Raw genomic sequence first — 18,922 nt, forward strand, 5'->3', positions numbered from 1 at the left:
TTTTTTAGTAGAGACGGGGTTTCACCGTGTTAGCCAGGATGGTCTCGAACTCCTGACCTCATGATCCGCCCGTCTCGGCCTCCCAAAGTGCTGGGATTACAGGCTTGAGCCACCGCGCCCGGCCCATGAGTGCTTTTCAAAGTTAAAATTGTATTCTTCGAAAAATATCTACCTTGGTCATTTTTGTCCTTTTTACATAATGCTGGATTTGTCTTGCTAACACCTGTTAGGACTTAAGCATCTATGTTCATGAGTGAGACCAGCCTGTAATTTTTCTTTCTCGTCCTTCAGGTTTTATGTCATGTTTATGTTAGCCTTATAAAATAAGTTGGGGAGTACTGCTTCTATTCTCAGAAAGAATCTGTATGGTACTGGTTTATGGTTTCCCTAAGTATTTGGTAGAATACACTGGTAAAGCTTTCTTGGCCTGAAGCTTTCTTTGTGGGAAGGTTTTCAATGACTCAATTTCTTTAATCAAATAGGTGAATTCGAGTTTCCTATTTATTACTGTATTAAAGTTTTGTTTGTCTAGAAATTACTTCATCTAAATTTTCAAATTACATAAAACTGTTCAAAACATAATTTTTTTAAAAAAGTCTTTAGACTCTGGCATGATGTTTCCTTTTTCATTCATAATATAGGTTATCTGTGCCTACCCTCTTTTTATTCTTAAACAGTCTTGCCAGGACTCATCTTTATTTTACTGGTCTAATTTCACTGTTCTCTGCAATGACTGAATTTTGCTCATTTAGTGTGGGTTTGTTTCTATTTTGTTAACGTCTACTTTATAATGTTTCTTCTTAACTTCAATTTCCTTTTCTTAACTTGTTGAGACAATAGATTTTCATTTTCTTTTCCAATATTTGCACTAAAGTTACCAAATTCCTTCTGAGAATGACCTCAGCCGTTCTTTCAAGTTGTATTTTCATTATCATTCAGTTTACAGTATGTCTAATTTTCATTCTTCTCTTTGTCTCAAGGATTACTTAAAGGTATATTTTTCCATTGCTAGGTAGTTGGGGGATAATCAAGTCATCTTTTTGTTACTGATTCTAGCTTAATCCCACTAATGCCAGAAAATACAGTGAACAATTTCTATCATTTGAAGTTTACTGGAATTTTGATAACCCAGAATATGGTCAACTTTGCTTAAAATTTCCACTTAATAGTAATGTGTATTCTGCAACGACTAAGTACAATGAATATGTCAATTAGGTTATGGTGGTTAATCATGTTGTTCAAAACTTAATTACAAGCTTACACATGTAGCTGTTGGCAGCCTCTGTTCCTCATTATGTGAGTCTCTCTATACGGTAAGTTAAGGGTAAAGTTATGGCTTTGCCCAGAGTGAGTGATCCAAGGGGAGGGGATGAGGGGTATAGCACACGTATGTGCACTCCCAATAGAAGTATCAGTATCCATTAAGGACTAATCTCAAAAGTGACATACCACCACTTCTGCCATATGCTACTGACTGCACAGACCAATTGTAGTACAATGTGGGAAAGAATTACATAAGAGTATGGATTCTGGAGGTCACAATCACTGGGGAGCATCTTTGAGGCTGGGTACCACAGTCTACGCCCTGGCCCCTAATGATTCACACAGTTCCTTCCCCCAAAACACAAAATACACTTACCTCTTCCAAAGGCCCCAACTAGTCTCAATTCATTTTAGCAACTTGGAGTTCAGAAATTTGTCATCTATAATTGACAAATTATAATTTTCTATAAGCCTTTGAAGACATATATTTTGAGACCCCTAGTGGATGCCTGAAACCACAAATAGCACACTAATCCCTATATTCACTATGTTTCTTCCTTTACAAACATACATACCTATGACAAAGTTTAATTTATTAATTGTGCACAGTAAGAGACTAACAATAGCTAATAATAAAATAGAACAATTAGAACAATATACTATAACAAAGGTGATGTGTATGTGGTCTCTCAAGTAGCTTATCATACTGTATTCATCCTTTTTCTTGTAATGATATGAGATAATAAAATGTCTACGTGATGAGAAGCGGTGAAGTGAATGACGTACATTGTAACGCTGCATTATGCTACTAATGCCCTTCGACAAACTACTGTGACAGTAAATTGATAGCCAAGATGGCTACTAAGTGACAAATGGGAAGGTAGTGTATAGTGTCCATGTGGAGGACATGGAATGGGGCAGCATCATGTTACTTGGAATAGTGCACAATTTAAAACTCACAAATTGTTTATTTCCAGAATTTCCCACTTAATATTTTTGGACCATGGTTGCCTGCAGGTAACTGAAATCACGGAAAGCAAAACCATAGATAAGGGGGGACTACTGCAATGTCTCTTGATCTATAGGCCTGTGAACTAAAAGACAAGTTTTCTGTCCCCCATACACCCAAAATAAAACAATGAAGCACATAGAACGTAGCCTTTTAAATGTTCCTGTTTTATAAGAGGGGAAATAGGAGGTACAAAGGAATCAATGGTCCATATCTATTATGAAATCTACCTGGACAAATACTAGAAATTCCTTGACTGGAACTCAGTTCTACCCTTGCCTGAAAATTATTCTAACATTTGGTTCTGTCCTCTGAGTTATCCTTTTTTCATGCATTAGCACATGCTTGAAGTTAAGTAAATTTTCAGCCTGATTCCCACTTATTGGGTCTGGGAGGTCAAAGGCCTCTTTCATTTAATACTGTCTCTGCAGTCCAAAATGGCAGTGGTTCTGTGAGGTAATTCAAAAACAATGTAGGTCTCCACCAGATCTTACTGGAGTTCCTTCCATTAGACAAAAGCCATATCCACAAATATTCTCTAGGATAAGTCCTCTCTACTTTGGCTTTATGCTAAGAAAGCTAAGGTGTTGCCCATAAGCTTTTTGAAGCCCTCCTGTTCTTAGAAGCCACATATTGAGAAGACATCCTTAATATTATTAATTAATATTACTAATGACAGGACAACCTCTAAGTTAACCCTTAAATGCTTTATAGGGCCTTTTGTCTGAATAGTACTGTGAGGCATGACCTTTCATTTTTCTGAGGCAACTTACAGTCACACCCTTGGCTGCAAGATTAGATCATACTTTTTTCCGAGAACTCTGAGTCTCAGAAACACTTCTTAGAATTAGCATCGTTTGCCATCTGGAGGGGCTATGAATCTTGAAAACTAGTAAATATTGGCTCTGTTTTATTGAACAATCCTTTCTTTAGTGTATTTCTCTTCTCTCACATCTGACTATAAGCAACACAAAAAGAAACTAGGCAGTATTTTTAACACTTTGGCAGACCTCTAATTTCGTTAAATACTACCTTTAACCTTTCAGTTTACTGCAGGCAACATTCTGCTAAACTTACTCTGCCACTGTGTAACAAAGACCACTTTCTATCCGTTTCCAATAAGACCTTCCTCACTTTAAATTCTCACTGGCAGCTATCTCAAAGTTTAGTAATCTACTAACAGTTTGTTTAAGGCCCTTTAAGCTTTCATTGATACTCTTGAAGTTCTGACAACTTCTATTCACTGTCAGCTCCAAAGCCACACCACATTTCAAGTTTTCGTATCAGCACCTATTTACAGGTACCAAGATCAGTATCAGTTATCAATTGCTGCATAATAAATTACCCCAAAATTTACCAGCTTAACACAGCAAACATTATCTCACAATGTTTCTGAGGGTCAAGAATCTGGGAGCAGCTTAACTGGGTTGATTCGGTGTAGAGTTTCTCATGAAGTTGCTCTCAAGGTATGGCTGGGGTTTCAATCATCTGAAAGCTGAACTAGAACTAAAGGATCCACTTCCAAGGTCACTCACATGGTTGTTGCAGGCCTCCGTTCCTCTCTATTGGCCAGAGATCTCAGTTCCTCACCATGTGGGCCTCTCCATAGGCTGCCTGAGTGTCCTCGCCATATGCAGTTGAATTCCCCCGAGTGAGAAATGAGAAAGAGAGACAGCTAGAGTGCATGTGCACCTAAGATGTAAGCCGCGGTGTTTTTTTATAACCTAATCTTGAAAGCGATGTATCATGAGTACTGCTATATGCTATTGGCCACACAGACCAACCTCAGTACAACATGGAAGAGGAGTGCCCAAGAATATAGATATGAGGAGTTGGGGATCACTGGGGAACATAGTGGAGAATATTATCTTAACTTACATGCTAACACTATTGCGTAGTTTAATTTTACATGCATTTTCAACTCCATAAAAATTATTATCAATGTTTTCAACAGTCCATCTTAAGATTTATTCACAACATTTACATTTTGTCAGTCTACACTGTTTTCCTGCATCTCCAAGCTTACAACTGGAATAATTTTCCTTCCTTTCTTAAGATTATTTTGTAGTGCCTTTAGTACAAGTCTGCAGGTAACAAATTATATTAGTTTTTATTTGAAAATCGCTTTTTTCACCGTCATCCCTGAAGGATTATTTTCTTAGTCACAGAATTCTATATTGGCAGTTATTTTCTTTTAACATATTAAAGTCTATTGTTTTCTGGCTTCCATGGTTTCTCTTGAGAAATCATTACTTTGTCTTATCCTTATTTTGAAGATAATATGTCTTTTTCTCTGGCTATTATTAGAAATATCTTTTTGCCTTTGCTTTTGAACATTTGTACTGGGTACTGTTTTGTTTGTATTATTTCAGTTTGAGATTCATAGCATTTCTTTAATCTAAAGCATGACACCTTTCTCAGCTTGGGAAAATTCTCAGCTATTACCTCCGTATTAGTTCTACTCATTCTTTCTTTCCTCTCCAAGATTCCAACTACATGTATGCATGTTAAACTTATTTACTGCATTCCATTTATGCCTTAGCTTTTTTCTGTATTTTCTATTCTTTTGTCTCTCTAAGCTTTAGACTCTATATTTTCTACTGACAAATCATTTAGTTTACAAATTTTCTCTTCAGTTCTGTTTGGTCTAATAATTTTTTTCCTAAACATTAAATCCACAAAATTTTCATATTATTAGTTTTAGAATTCTATTTGCTTCTTCTTTAATAGTTTCGCCCTACTTCTCTTTTTTTTTTTATTTTTGAGCATAATAAGCCCAGTATTCTAAAATCTAATAACTCAATTACCTTGGTTTCTTATGGGTCTGTTTCTATTGTCTGCCGTTTCTCTTGGATTTTGATTCCATTGTATTTTCTGCTTATATCCCTGCTTTCTTTTCGTCCACTCTTTGAGTGCTGACACTATAAATTACGCATTTTAGAGATCTTTGAGGTACAGGAAGATGTTTAACTTTGTTTCTGCATTATAGCTAAGGGAACCACCAATCCTAGATTCTTTAATGCAATCAGAGATGGGTAACATTCAAAGTTGGGCTTCAGACACTATAAGCTGGTCTATTTACTTCTTTGAGTTCCACCCGCATCAGTCATGTGGGGCACAGTGAAAATGCAAATGAAATTCCCAAATTTAAGTGTGATTAATTAAATTTTACTACAGATTTAATGTTGTAGGAAATTGCATCTGTAATAACAACTCCAGGCAATGTAATGTAGCATATGAACATTTGCAAACTATTTTACAAGTTGAATATATTTCATTTATCTTATTAAAAATAAGTATGTAGTCTCCTAAGAGATTTGTCAAATGTTTTTTCTTTCTACTTGTGTGAAATTTTTTATTATATTTTACTTTGTTATTACACAGAGGTTTCAAGAACTCTCAGTGAGGAATACTTCAAAGAGTAACGGCAATGAAGTTGGCAGTTGATCTGTTTACCATACTGAAGACTGCTAGTGTATAACGTGCTACATTCATAAGAGAAAAAAAAAAGTGTATTGTTAAGATTAAAGGAATACAGTTTAATACATTTAAAGATATTTTGGACACAATTTTTCCTTTATCCTAGGAATGAAATAATTCTAGACAGTTTTACAGCTAAATAGGCTATCCTTTGATCAAAACACTAAATTCTCCAGCAACTATAGATAAAGCAACTTGATCATTTTACAGCTCTATAAGGCTAGCATTCCTACAAGAGAGAAATTCTAATTTAGAAATGGCTGAGTGAAACTAAGGAATAAAACTAAACAAAAATAAATAAAAGGTACACTCAAGATCTGTTCAGAAAATAAGATCCAAGGTTAGCCTCTAATATACCTAAAACCATAGATACACAAATACAAACTGTTAATATGGCAACTTTGTAGCACCAATTCCAAATAAATTCAAATATAGTTTGGTCTACTAGAGGTTTTTTTACCTTTATGTTACCTAATCCAATTTTTAAATTATTTCTATGCAGTGGGGGACGGGGGGAGTGCAGGGGGCCCCAAACCAGATATAAAATTATGCCAAGAGATTTTGGTCCCTTCTCAGCCTCCTACCCCTCCCATAATAAATGATCAAACACATGTGTAAGGTTCGCTCATTTACCTTGAATATTTGGTATTCTACTATAGCAACACCCTTATTGTTTTTTAGTTCCCTAAAATAAAGAAAATTGGTTATTCTCAATGTTTCTAGACTATAATTTTAAAATATTAAAGGATATGAAAAAAATCTACATTTTCAAGTTTAAAAAATTTTTATGTTCCAAAAAACATTGCTTCAACTTTCAGTTTCTTCATTGTTTCCTAATTGTTTTATCAAAAACAGTGCCGCACAGAAAACAGCGTCAAGTTGCCAAAGTCTGTATCCTGATATGACTTTCTAAAATAACTAGATCCTAAGTTTTTATCCTCATTTCCTATTTGTAAAATGGGGATATTACTACTTACCTTATAGAGTTTCTCTCTCTATATAGAGGATTAATCAGTAATACGTACTTACAATAGTGGCTAGCATAAGTATACCCTCTTAACATGTTACTTGCCATTATTATAACACAGTGTATGGTAATTTTGCTGACTTTTTCTCTAAGATAAGTGATAAGACTTCACAATTCATTGAATTAATAATAAAACGTGAACTAATCAAGAAAAATAATATTTATAGTCAGTCATTATTAAAATGTACCTTTCGTGCTATTGGCTCTTGACCTTCCATCAATGTGTACCAGCTGACAAGTTTATTCCAACCTTCAGTTGGCAACAGTATGTAATCCAATTCATCAATAAGATGTTCCTTAAGTGACTGGGCATCACCATCTGCAAAAAAAATAATAATAATAAACTCAATACATAAAAAGAAACAATAGTACCTAACTCTACATACTTTGGTTGGACACATTACAAATTAAACTCATGAAGGCTAATTTAAGTATTTAAAACAAGTTTTAAGCTCTAAAGCGATTCAGCTCCCTTACGTCAGGGGTGTCCAACTGTTGGGATTCCCTGGGCCATATTGGAAGAACTGTAACACTAACAATAGCTGATGAGCTAAAAAAAAAAAAAAAAAAAATCTCATAATGTTTTAAGGAAGTTTACAAAAATGTGTTTGGCTGCATTCAAAGCTATCCTGGGCGCATGCAGCTCATGGGCTACAGGTTGGACAAGCTTGCCATACATATTTCAAAATAAACTACTGTTTTAAAACTTTCAGTTTGTACCATAAATCGAAAAGCAGTATTTAAGAACATAATTCTTTTATTAGGTTCTTTAAAAAATACTATGGAGTAACTGTTAAGTCAAGAAACTTGACAAAAGAGTGTTTCCCACATATTTTGAGTAGCAGAGATCCCTCACATGGTAACAATATTCATTCTAGCATCAGCCTTTGTAGGAAATTCAGAAGCAAATCAACAACCTTTTACAATGACGTCACGACACATGGGCTAGGAACCATGACAGAAATCACAAATGGACATCTTGTGAACCATTTCATTATTCCAGAAGGCCCACAATCTGGATTTCTCCCAAGATCTAAAATGGAGGTAATTCTTCAGATGTGGTTCTAATTCACAATCCACTTTCAAATTTCTAGTTAGACTAAAAAAAATTTAGTACAAGACAGGCCACAGATCTAGAAGAAATTTCTGGAACCATACCTATATCACAGTCCTAACCTGAGACTTGTTATCTGTTCATCTGAATTTTTAAAATGCAGAAAGAGGAACAGAAATATCTCATTGAGTTATAAATCCAACTTAACGGATATTTTTCTTGTCCTAAGTTAGTCTTAATTAACAGATACGGAAAGCAAAATTGTTCTTGGTAGCATTTCAATAATGAGAACACACTATATTCAGTAAGATATAACAATATAAATCAAGAAGCAGGAAAAAACCTGAGGGATTAAGAGAATGTTACTTATTTTGTGTTTTGCAACTACAGTCTACTTTGCATTTTCTAGACTTGTACATGAAAACAGTACCTGCTTTCTGTTACTATAGACAAATTTGCAGTTTCTAGAGTCTTACATAAAAATAGTATGTCCACTTTTTTGTTTGGCTTCGTTCATGCCATGTGATTATTTTGAGATATATCCATGTTTTTATATATCTTAATTTCTTTTAATTGCTGAGTGGGAATTCATTGTATGGATATGCTACATTTTGTTTATCCATTCAGGTGTTGATGGGCATTTGAGTTGTTCACAACTTTTTCTATTACAAATAACACTGTGTGACCATTTGTATACAATTGGTCATATGGATAAAATGACTATATATGTGAAGATCTATTTCCGGATTCTCTAATCTGGTCAATTGATGTATTTGTCTTTATGTCAATATCAACTATATTTATTATTATAGTTTTAAAATAAGGATTGAAATCAAATAGTGTTAACCTGTATGATTTTATTTGAGAATTCAAAGTTGTTTCAGCCATTCTGTCATTTGAATTTCCACATGAATTTTTGGATCAGCTTATCCATTTCTATGAAAAAGCCTACTGGACAACTCAATATCCACATGCAAAAGAATGAAGTTACAACACTACCGTACACCATATACAAAATTAACTTAAAGTAGACCAATGGTGTAAATGTAACAGCCAAAACTATAAAACTCTTAGAATAAAATGTAAGTATAAATGTTACATAAATCTTTGCAAATTTGGTTTCAGCAATGCTTTCTGACACCAAAAGCACAAGCAACAAAGGGAAAAAAAGGCAAATTGGACTTAAAATTAAAAAACTTATGTGCTTCAAAGGTCACCATCAAGAAAATAAAAAGGCCACAGAATAAGAAACAATTTTTGCAAATCATACATTTGATAAGGGTCTAGCATCCTAAATAAATAACAAACTCTGAAAATACAACAATAAAAAGACAAACAACTCTACTAAAAATGGGCACAGGATCTGAATAGATATTTCACTAAAAAAGATATATAACAAGCACAAAACAAAGAACTTATCGTCATTAATCACCAGGGAAATGCAAGTCAAAAATCACAATGAGATACCACTTCACACCTACTTGGACGGCTATAATAAAAAGGACAGACAAGAACAAGTGTTGGCAATAATGTGGAGCAATAAATTCTCACACACTACCAGCAACAATGTAAAATGATGCAACGACCTTGGAAAAACAGTCTAATAGTTCCTAAAATAGTAAAACAATGAAGTTTAAAAAGACCCAACAATTTCATGTCTAGGTATCTACCTATTAGAAAGGAAAACACACCTACCCAAAAACTTTTACAAGAATGTTTGTAGCAACAATACTCACAAGAGCCAAAAAGTGAAAACAACTCAAATGTCCAAAGCTGTGCTACCATTCAGTAGATATCATTCATCTACAAAAAGAAATTAAGTACTGATTCATGCAACAACATGGATAAAACATGAAAACATTCTGCTGTCCTAAGTAAAAGAAGATAAACATAAAAGAACATGTATTGGGCTGGGCGCAGTGGCTAACACCTGTAATCCCAGTACTTTCGGGGACCGAGGCGGGTGGATCACCTAAGGTCAGGAGTTCGAGACCAGCCTGGCCAACATGGTGAGACCCTGTTTCTACTAAAAATACAAAGATCAGCCAGGTGTGGTGGCACGCACCTGTAATCCTAGCTACTTGGGAGGCTGAGGTAGGAGAATCGCTAGAACCTGGGATGTGGGGGTTGCAGTGAGCTGAGATTGCACCACTGCATTCTAGTTTGGGCAACAGAGTGAGACTCTATCTCAAAAAATAAAAAAAAAAAAGCAAAAAACCCACACATATTGTATGATTCCACTTACATGAGATGTCCAGAATAAGCAAATCCACAGAGACAAAGGGGATTAGTAGTTGTCTAGAGCTGGGGGTGGCAGCAGAGAAGGGATAGGGTGTGATTCCTAATGGGTACAAGGAATGTTTTACAAAATTCAATTAGGTCAAGTTGATTAACAGTGTTGTTCAATTTTTTGGGCTTCGTGAATGTAGATGTCCAATTTCCCTTCCCAGTTTTAGGAAGTTTCAGTCATTATTTCATTCTTTTTTTTTTTTTTTCCTTCTTCAAGACAGGGTCTTACTCTGTCACCCATGCTGGAGTGCAGTGGTGTGATCTCAGCTCACTACAACTTCCGTCTCCCGAGCTGAAGCAATCCTCTCACCTCAGCCTCCCCAGTACTAGGACTACAGGTGTATGCCACCACCCACAGATTATTTTATTTTATTTTTTGAGATGGAGTCTTGCTCTGTCGCCAGGCTGGAATGCAGTGGCACGATCTCAGCTCACTGAACCTCTGCCTCCCAGGTTCAAGTGATTCTCCTGCCTCAGTCTCCTGAGTAGCTGGGACTACAAGTGCATGCCACCACACCCAGCTAATTTTTTTGTATTTTTAGTAGAGATGGGGTTTCACCATGTTGGACAGGATGGTCTCGATCTCTTGACCTTGTGATCCTCTTGCCTTGGCCTCCCGAAATGCTGGGATTGCAGGCGTGAGTCACCACAACTGGCTGGATTTTTTTGTATTTCTTCTAGAGACAGGGTTTCACCATGTTGCCCAAGCTGATCTGGAACTCCTGTGTTCATGTGATCCGTCCACCTTGGCCTCCCACAGTGCTGGGATTACAGGTGTGAGCCACTATGCCTGGCCTCAGTCAGTATGTCTTTAAATATGCTTTCTGCCCCTCTCACTTTCCTCCTTCTGGAACTTCCATACACACAAATTGGTTCATTTGATGGTGTTCCATAAGTCACTTGGACTTCCTTTACTGTTTTTTATTATTTTTATTCCTTTGATTGGATAATTTCAAATGATCTGTCTACAAGTTTGCCAATTCTACTTGATCAAGTCTGCTGTTGAAGACCTCTAGTGAATTTTTCAGTTATTGTATTCCAAAATTTGTTCGGTTCTTCATAATTTTTAGCTCCTTGTTGATATTTTGTGAATTTTAATTTTTCTGGTTTTGTTAAGTTGTCTATGTTTTCTTGTAACTCAGTGAGCTTTGTAAGACAATTATTTTGAATTCTCTGTCAGGCAATTCATCTCTATTTCTTTAGGGTCAGTTTCTGGAGATTTTGTTTCTTTGTGTCTTGTTTCTCTGATTGAGTTCTCCTAGCTTTGCACAGGTGTTTGTGCAACTGAAGAAACAGTCACCTCTCCCAGTCTTTATGAACTGGCTTTGAAAGGCAAATAGCTTCACTTCCACCCATCAGCTGGCTAGAGATTCTGAGAACATCTCAAACTTTTTTTTGTGGGTATGTCTTTTCTGTACTTGTGCATGCAGATTCCTAATTAGAAGGATTTATTGACTTTTTTCTTTTTTTTTCAGGAGCCCATAACCTCTTCCTCCTCCTGGTATCTTACTACATCATACCACAGACCAGAACATTAGAGGTACATCCCGCTTGTCTCCCTTTTCCTTGTAAAGAAACCTTGAGTTCTCTGCCTTCTCAAATCTTGTAGAGCTGTGCTGAGTGCAGCAAGCCACTTGCCCCTTTTCTTTTGTTCCTATCTGCCCCCACCAAACTCTGCCAGTTCCATTAGCACACTGGCTAAGGTAAGACAGCAATCAGGCCTTCAAGCAGTACCCTGAAAGACTGGAACACTGGAGGTACACTCCACTCCTTTTCTTCTTCCCTAGGAGACAAGTCTCAGGTTCTATGCCTCCTCCCAATATTACAGGGTTGTGGCAGCTGCAGCAAGCCACCTACCCCTTTTCTTTTGTTCTTAATTTCCCCCAGTTATTTGAACTATGTCAGCTCTCTGGTACAATGAGGCATGACAGAAACTGGCCCCTCAGGCAGCACACTGAAAGGCATGGGCAGTGTAGGATGCCTCCACTCCTCTCCTTCCTTCCTGGGAGAGAAGCCTCAGGTTCTTAGCCTTCTCTCAATTTCTGAGAGCCTTCCAGCTGCAGCAACCACCTACCCCTTTTCCTCTGTTAACTGCCCCCAGGCATCAGAACTATGCTGGTTCCATCAGCACTCTGTGTAAGGTGATAAAAATGTTTTAAAAAAACTGGCCTGTTGGGCAGTACACTGAAGGGCTGGAAAATTAAACACAAGATCTCTCTCTTTCGCCCGAAGGGAGAGGTCCTGATCTGAGACAATCTCTCTTGAGACTAAGCTAAGTCTCCTTGGAGGAGGGGCTGATGGGGGCAAAATAAAATTGTTCTTACCCATTTCAATATTGTTGTTCTCAGTTTTGTGCTCATCTGGAATACTGCAAATTCTTAACTGGATCTTGGGTTTCTCATAAAGATAGTTTGGACCACTGTTACTTCAGTGTTTCTGTTGGGGGTTGGGGGCTGGGACTTTCTATCCTATCATCCTGCTGACATCACTCTTCTTCACATATTTTCAAGTTACGCCATTAGGTAGGTATATATTTAGGATTACTATATTCTCTTGATGAACTATCCCATCCCATTAGTCATTATAAAGTGACCTATCCCTAATAATTTTCTTTATTCTGAAACTTAATGTCTCCAACTTTTTAAAAAATAGTGTTAGCAAGTGTATTAGTTTTCCACTGTTGCATAATGAATTACCATAGCGGCTTAAACATCACCGCTATTAGTTCACAGTTCTGTGGGTCAGTAGTTCAGGAGGGCCCAAATGGATTTGTGCTTAGGGTTCTACAAGGCTGAAGTCAAGATATCACCCCTACTGGGCTCTTATCTGAAGGTCTGAGGGAGAATCTGCTTCCAAGCCCATTCAGGTTGTTGGCAGAATTCAGTTACCCATGGTTGTGAGTCTGAGGTTCCCGTTTCCTAGCTGGCTGTCAACCTGAGGCCTCTCTCTGTTCCTAGATGCTGCCTGCCTTGCATCTCACACAATTCCTTCCAACTTCAAACCAGCAATGACATGTTGGCTCTCCTTCATGCATCTCTGAATTCTTTTGCCACCAGCCAAACTCTCTGCTTTTAAAGGGTATGTGTGATTAGATTACGTTCACCAGGAGAGTCTCCTTTTGCCACATAACATAATCATAGGAGTGATGTCTTCATCCTATGTACAAGTTTCACCTACACTCAAAGAAGAGAGTATTACATAAGAGTGAGGATCACTGGGGATTAGTCTTGCTTACCACAGCCTGGTGTTATCTTTTTCCATATCTTTCCTGTAATCTATGTGTCCTTACATTTAAAGTGAGTTTCTTGTAGGCAGTTGATAGCTGGTTCTTAACTTTTTAATCTAATCTCACCACCACTACCTTTAGTTGAGGTGTTTACATTTAATGTGATTATTCATAGAGCTGGGTTTCAATGTAGCAACTTTTAATTTTGTATTTGTCTCATCTGTTCTTTATTAATTTTTTCCATGTCTTGTGGGGGAGATTTGTTTTTAAGATCGACACTGCTTGTCATTATTGATCATATTTTCCTGCTTCTTCACATGCCAGGTAATATTTGGTCAGATCCAAGCCATTATAAATTTTACACTTTTGTATGCTGGATATTTTTGTATTCTTATAAATACTCAAGTTTTATTCTGAAATGCAGTTAATTGGAAATAGTTTGATGCTTTCAGGCTAGCAGAGCAGGAAAATTAATTTCACCCTATTATATAAGTAAAACTGTTCTCAGAAGTCTATTCCGTAAATTATGTGGTTTTCCACTCTGGCTGCTGACAACGCAAATGATTCCCAATCCTATATTAGCCTCGATGATTGTTCCTTCTTTTCAGTGGTACCTCGTCTGGCCTTGAAAAGTTTTCTCACATGCAAAGTGCTGATTAATAGTTGAAGACTTAAGAGTAACCCTATGGAGGGTCTAGGTCTCTCTCTCTGAGCTACTCACTACTTTCTGGTATTTTCCTGGATTCTTGTAGGCTTGGTTTTCCCAGACTGCAAACTCTGTTTCCTCAACTAAGGGAGATTGCAAGGGTCTGCATGGGTTTCATCTTCCCATGTTGTGTCTTGGAAACTCTTTGAATGCAGTAAACAGAAGGCAGTCGGAGGGCTTATCTATTTTGTTTCCCATCTCTCAAGGATCACTGTTTTCCGCTGCCTGATATCCAGTGTTTTGAGAACCACTGTTAGAAATAGAAGTTCTGATACTTATGGTTTGTCCCCTTTACCCATAGTAAGAGGTATATAGAAGTGGACTGGCAAGTAGTGAGCGTTGTAGAAAGCTAATGCAAAAATTTAAGAATGCAAGCATATATGATTATTCTTCAAATTTTAAAAAATGTCACATGTCCTCTAGGAAAAACAGTATGTGACACAGAATTTCTCAAAATAATGTCTTTAATTATTATTTAATAACAGTCTTATTACTTAATAATAATCATTAAATAATGATTACTTAATAATGAAATCTTTAAATGAAGAAATCACATTCTTCATTTAAGAGTTTAAACAACAATAAAGCCTTATTACATCATAAATAAAAAACAAAACCTGTCATACAGAATAATAACTATAAAATTTTAAATAACTAATTAGAATAATAAGTTCATTAGGTCAAATCTGTAATGCAAAGATATTTCTAATTTATCAACTTATTTACACTAACATTTTCCATACTCAACTGACATTTACATAATGAAATTTAACACATTTACAACTTGACTGAAGGAAGAAAATAATGACCTTTGAGAAGTCCAGAGTTATCAATGGGTCCAGGATACACATTTTGATCTCCCATCTGGTATTTGTCCCAGCTGTCAAAGCCAACATATTTTTTCCACTGTTTGAACCAGCGACTATCGACTAGGTACCTAGAAAATAAAAGAAATTGGTTAAGGAAAACACCTGAAAATACAGGAACAGTAGACGAGCCATCAATTTTTGATATTTCCTTTTATATTAAAAGACATCTACTTCAAAGGATTATTGAAAATAACTGTAATGCCACTTAGTATTAGAAAGACAAGACTTCATTCGTATAAAGTATTACTCCTATTGTTCTACAAACACATACTACTTGATGACAAATATTGATATAAAAATACAAATATAAGTATTCAAGAAAATGCTTCTCAATTAAATAAATATGCAAATAATCATAAGAAGCTGTCAAAATAAATTTAAAAATGCAGAATGGTAAATTAAAAAAATGGTTCTTTTACAAGAAACTTGCAAATAATTTTATGTACTTTATTATGTGTTTTGGAGGTAAAGGAAACCAGTCATCAAGGGTTGCAAGGTTAATTATAATAATTATAATCAGAGAGAGGTTCAAGATGGCTGACTACAGACATCAATTTCCAGTTCTCTTCAGAAAAAAGAACCAAAATTACGGCCGAGTGCGGTGGTTCACGCCTGCAATCCCAGCGTGTTGGATGGCTGACGCGGGTGGATCAGTTGAGGTCAGGAGTTCAAGATCAGCCTGGCCAACATGGTGAAATCCCGTCTCTACCTAAAATACAAAAATTGGCCAGGCATGGTGGCAGGTGCCTGTAATCCCAGCTACTCAGGAGGCTGAGGCAGGAGAACTGCTTGCACCTGGGAGGCAGAGGTTGCAGTGAGCCAAGATCGTACTACTGCATTCCAGGCTGGGCGAAAGAGTGAGACTCAGTCTCAAAAAAGAAAAAAGAACCAAAATTACAAACACATAATCACAGCTCTAACAGAATATCAAAGAGAGAATACTAGTACACAAAAATCACAGGAAAAAATTTAGACACAGAAAAAGAAGGAAGTGAGCGGCCAAAAAACAGTTGCTGGGAGCCCTAAGGAACTTGGTGTTGCATGGAAAAGGGTAAGCAAGAGTGTTTGGGATCCCTCATTCCTGTGGCGGACTGCTAGTATGTGATCTATGGGAGAGCTCCTCTGCTCTCACAAACCCAGACAGTGGTAAGGGTAGGGATTTCTTCAGGGTGTTACACCAGACTGCAAGCTCACGCTGGGTTGCTCACCTTCCCACCCCCCTAGACTCGAGCGTCTGTGGCAAGGCATCATTGTCAGAGCACATCCATCAGGGGACTTCATCTTGCCCAGGGAACCTCAGCCCTTGTGCTTCCATATCCTGGGAGCTCTTGCTGACATTCCCCAGCCCCCACTCAGCGGGCAGCAGTGGTACAGTGCTAGTTAGACCCAGGGGTGCTGCAAGGTTCCCAATAATCGATCCCTCAAGGAGTGCTACTTTTAAGGGAAGGAAAAGTGCAGTGCACCAAAGGGACAGCCCCTGGGACAAAGGAAACCAAAACATGCATTTTCCAGAGCCCCCCAAGAGCTCCCTGCTTGGGGTTGCAAGTGAATGCCTTCTCCTGGCAGAGACACAGAGACACAAACTCTGCTCAGCACTGCAAGTGAGGAGTAAGGTCCCGTACCATTGGCCAAGTGGGCCCTGTGCTTGAGCCCAAACATAAAGAAGGGGACTTCTCCCCCTCCACCCACTGTTGCAGACACAGTCACTGCTGCTCGCATAGGAAGCTGGCACAAGAAACCAGAGGGCAGGCTATGTGAAGCTGTGAGGGGCAACTGCAGCTCCACTGGCAGTGGCCTCTGGGCCCAGGTTCATGAGAAAGGTGGGTCCTCTTCCACTCTCTGCATAGAGTTTCAGGGGTCCTGCCATGGGAAGCAGAGTCTGCATGGCACCCATTTCCAGACAGCACAGAAGTGTAGTGTCAAGCCATGGGGCTAGCATCTCCTTCAGTTCTAGGCTACACTGCAGCTTGGAAATAAACGGCAGTGTCTAAGAGAACTGAACAACCTGAGCACCAGAACAGGAATGTGAGAGGGAAACAGCACATTCCCGCCAGCTGAGGCCAGGGTGCTAACACAGCTCATCACCCCGGCCTACACCCCCCACCTCCCTCCACAAAAGACCTCAGTGCATTTTACCAGTGGCCCGATGACTCCCCTCTCTCCTGCCACCCTCGTCAGGGCTGGCGCTTCCACCAGTCATCAGAATATCTGAGCTTTCCCTGGCAAACACAGGTCAAGCATAAACCCCACTGTTACCACTGATGCTGACTCATACCTGCAAATGCTACTACTGGCCTGGAGGATGAACTGCACAACCCAATACAAATCTGCTACCATAAACGCACACAACTTGGGAACAAGATAAGCTTCTTGAGACCTCTGCTACTCTGGCTCTACAGGAGGCTGTGAGCCTGCTCACATGCCAAGTATACCACTATCACACCTGATGTTTGAGAAAGCCACCAAACAAAGGCTATCTAAAACCAGGAAATTCATACAGAGTCTTTGCCACTAAAAGCACCCAGAAGCAAAGCCAAATGACCCTATTCAACATACATTATAGTCACATCCTCAAGGGAAAACAGTCTTGCCCATACAAAAATTAATTCAAACTGAGAAATGAGTTTTTCCAGATGAGAAAGAACCAGTATAGTAATTCTGGAAGTCTGAAAAAACAGGGTGTTACAACACTCTCAAAGGAACACACTAACTCTCTAGCAATAAATCCTATTCAACATTACTGAAATGCTAAATAATTCACAATATTGATTTTTAGGGAAGCTCAATGAGATTCACAGAAAATGTGAAAAACCAACACAAAGAAACAGAAAATCAATTAAGGATATAAATGAAATCTTTTGGAAATAAAAAATTCACTGAAGGATTTACAAAATCCTACAGATGAACGCTTCAACAATACACTAGATCAAGGAGAAGAAACAATCTCAGATATTAAAGACAGGTCTTTTGAAGAAGAAAAAAGAATGCTAAAGATGAACAAAGGCTTCGAGAAGTAGGAGACTTAAAACGTCTGGACCTAGGAATTTTAGGTATTCTTGAGAAAGAAAAGAAAAGAACGCAAAAAGTTTGGAAAACCAACTTCTCTTGTCCAGCAAGTGATCTAGACATCCAGAATAACAGGCTCAATGAAATCCAGAAAAATACATTACAAGAAGGGCCTCACCATGACAAAGAGTCATCAGACTGTGTCAGGTCTCAGTAAGAGAAAAGCATTTGGTCACCTACAAAGGAAACTCCATCGGACTAACAGCAGACTTCCTGGCAGATGACTTACAAGTCAGAAGAGACTGGGATTCTATTTTCAAAATAGGCTTAAAGAAAAAAAAAAAAAAAACTGTCAACCTGAAAATTTGTATCCTGCTAGAAAAAGCTTTAGGAATAAAGGAGATATAAAGTCTTTCCTAGAAAAACAATCATTGAGGGAATCTGTCACCACTAGACTGGCTCTACAAAAATGATCAAGGGAGGTCAAATCTGGAAATGAAGGGTCAATACTTGCCATCATAAAAACGTAATAAAGTAAAAAATCCACAGATCTTGTAAAATAATTACACCAATGAAACTACGAAGCAATGTGATAACAACATTACTACAGGAATAAAATCTCACATATCAATATTTACCTCAAACACAAATGGGTTAAATGCTCTACTTAAAAGATTGTCAGGATGAATTTAGAAAACAAGATCTAACTCTATGCTGCTAACAATAAAAACTCACTTTAGTGGTAAAGAAACTTACAGACTGAAGAAAGGGGTGCAAAAAGATACTCCATGTAAACGGAAACCAAAAACAAGTAGGAGTAGCTATACTTAGATCAGATAAAGCTGACTTTAAATCAGAAACAGTAAAAAAATACAAAGTCATTATAATGACAAAGGGATCAATTCAATAGAAAGATATAACAATCCTAAATATATATGTACCCAACACCAGAGGACCAAAACTCGGATTCATAAAATAAGACCTAAGAAAAGA

The 18,922-nt window shown here is 37.6% G+C and overlaps 1 protein-coding gene across 3 annotated transcripts in view; it reads right to left on the minus strand.

The window, feature by feature from the left end:
• The window catches only part of USP15 (ubiquitin specific peptidase 15), a 148,907-nt gene that overhangs the window by 97,587 nt on the left and 32,398 nt on the right, over positions 1-18,922 (minus strand). For all 3 annotated transcript variants that reach the window (XM_011972927.1, XM_011972926.1, XM_011972928.1), the window contains exons 2-3: positions 14,864-14,991; positions 6,968-7,098 (exon numbers count right to left, since the gene is read on the minus strand). In XM_011972927.1, the coding sequence (XP_011828317.1) occupies positions 6,968-7,098; positions 14,864-14,991 (259 nt within the window). The remainder of the gene's footprint in view (positions 1-6,967; positions 7,099-14,863; positions 14,992-18,922) is intronic.

This window comes from Mandrillus leucophaeus, unplaced genomic scaffold, assembly GCF_000951045.1.
Source record: "Mandrillus leucophaeus isolate KB7577 unplaced genomic scaffold, Mleu.le_1.0 Scaffold132, whole genome shotgun sequence".
Lineage (NCBI taxonomy): Eukaryota > Metazoa > Chordata > Mammalia > Primates > Cercopithecidae > Mandrillus > Mandrillus leucophaeus.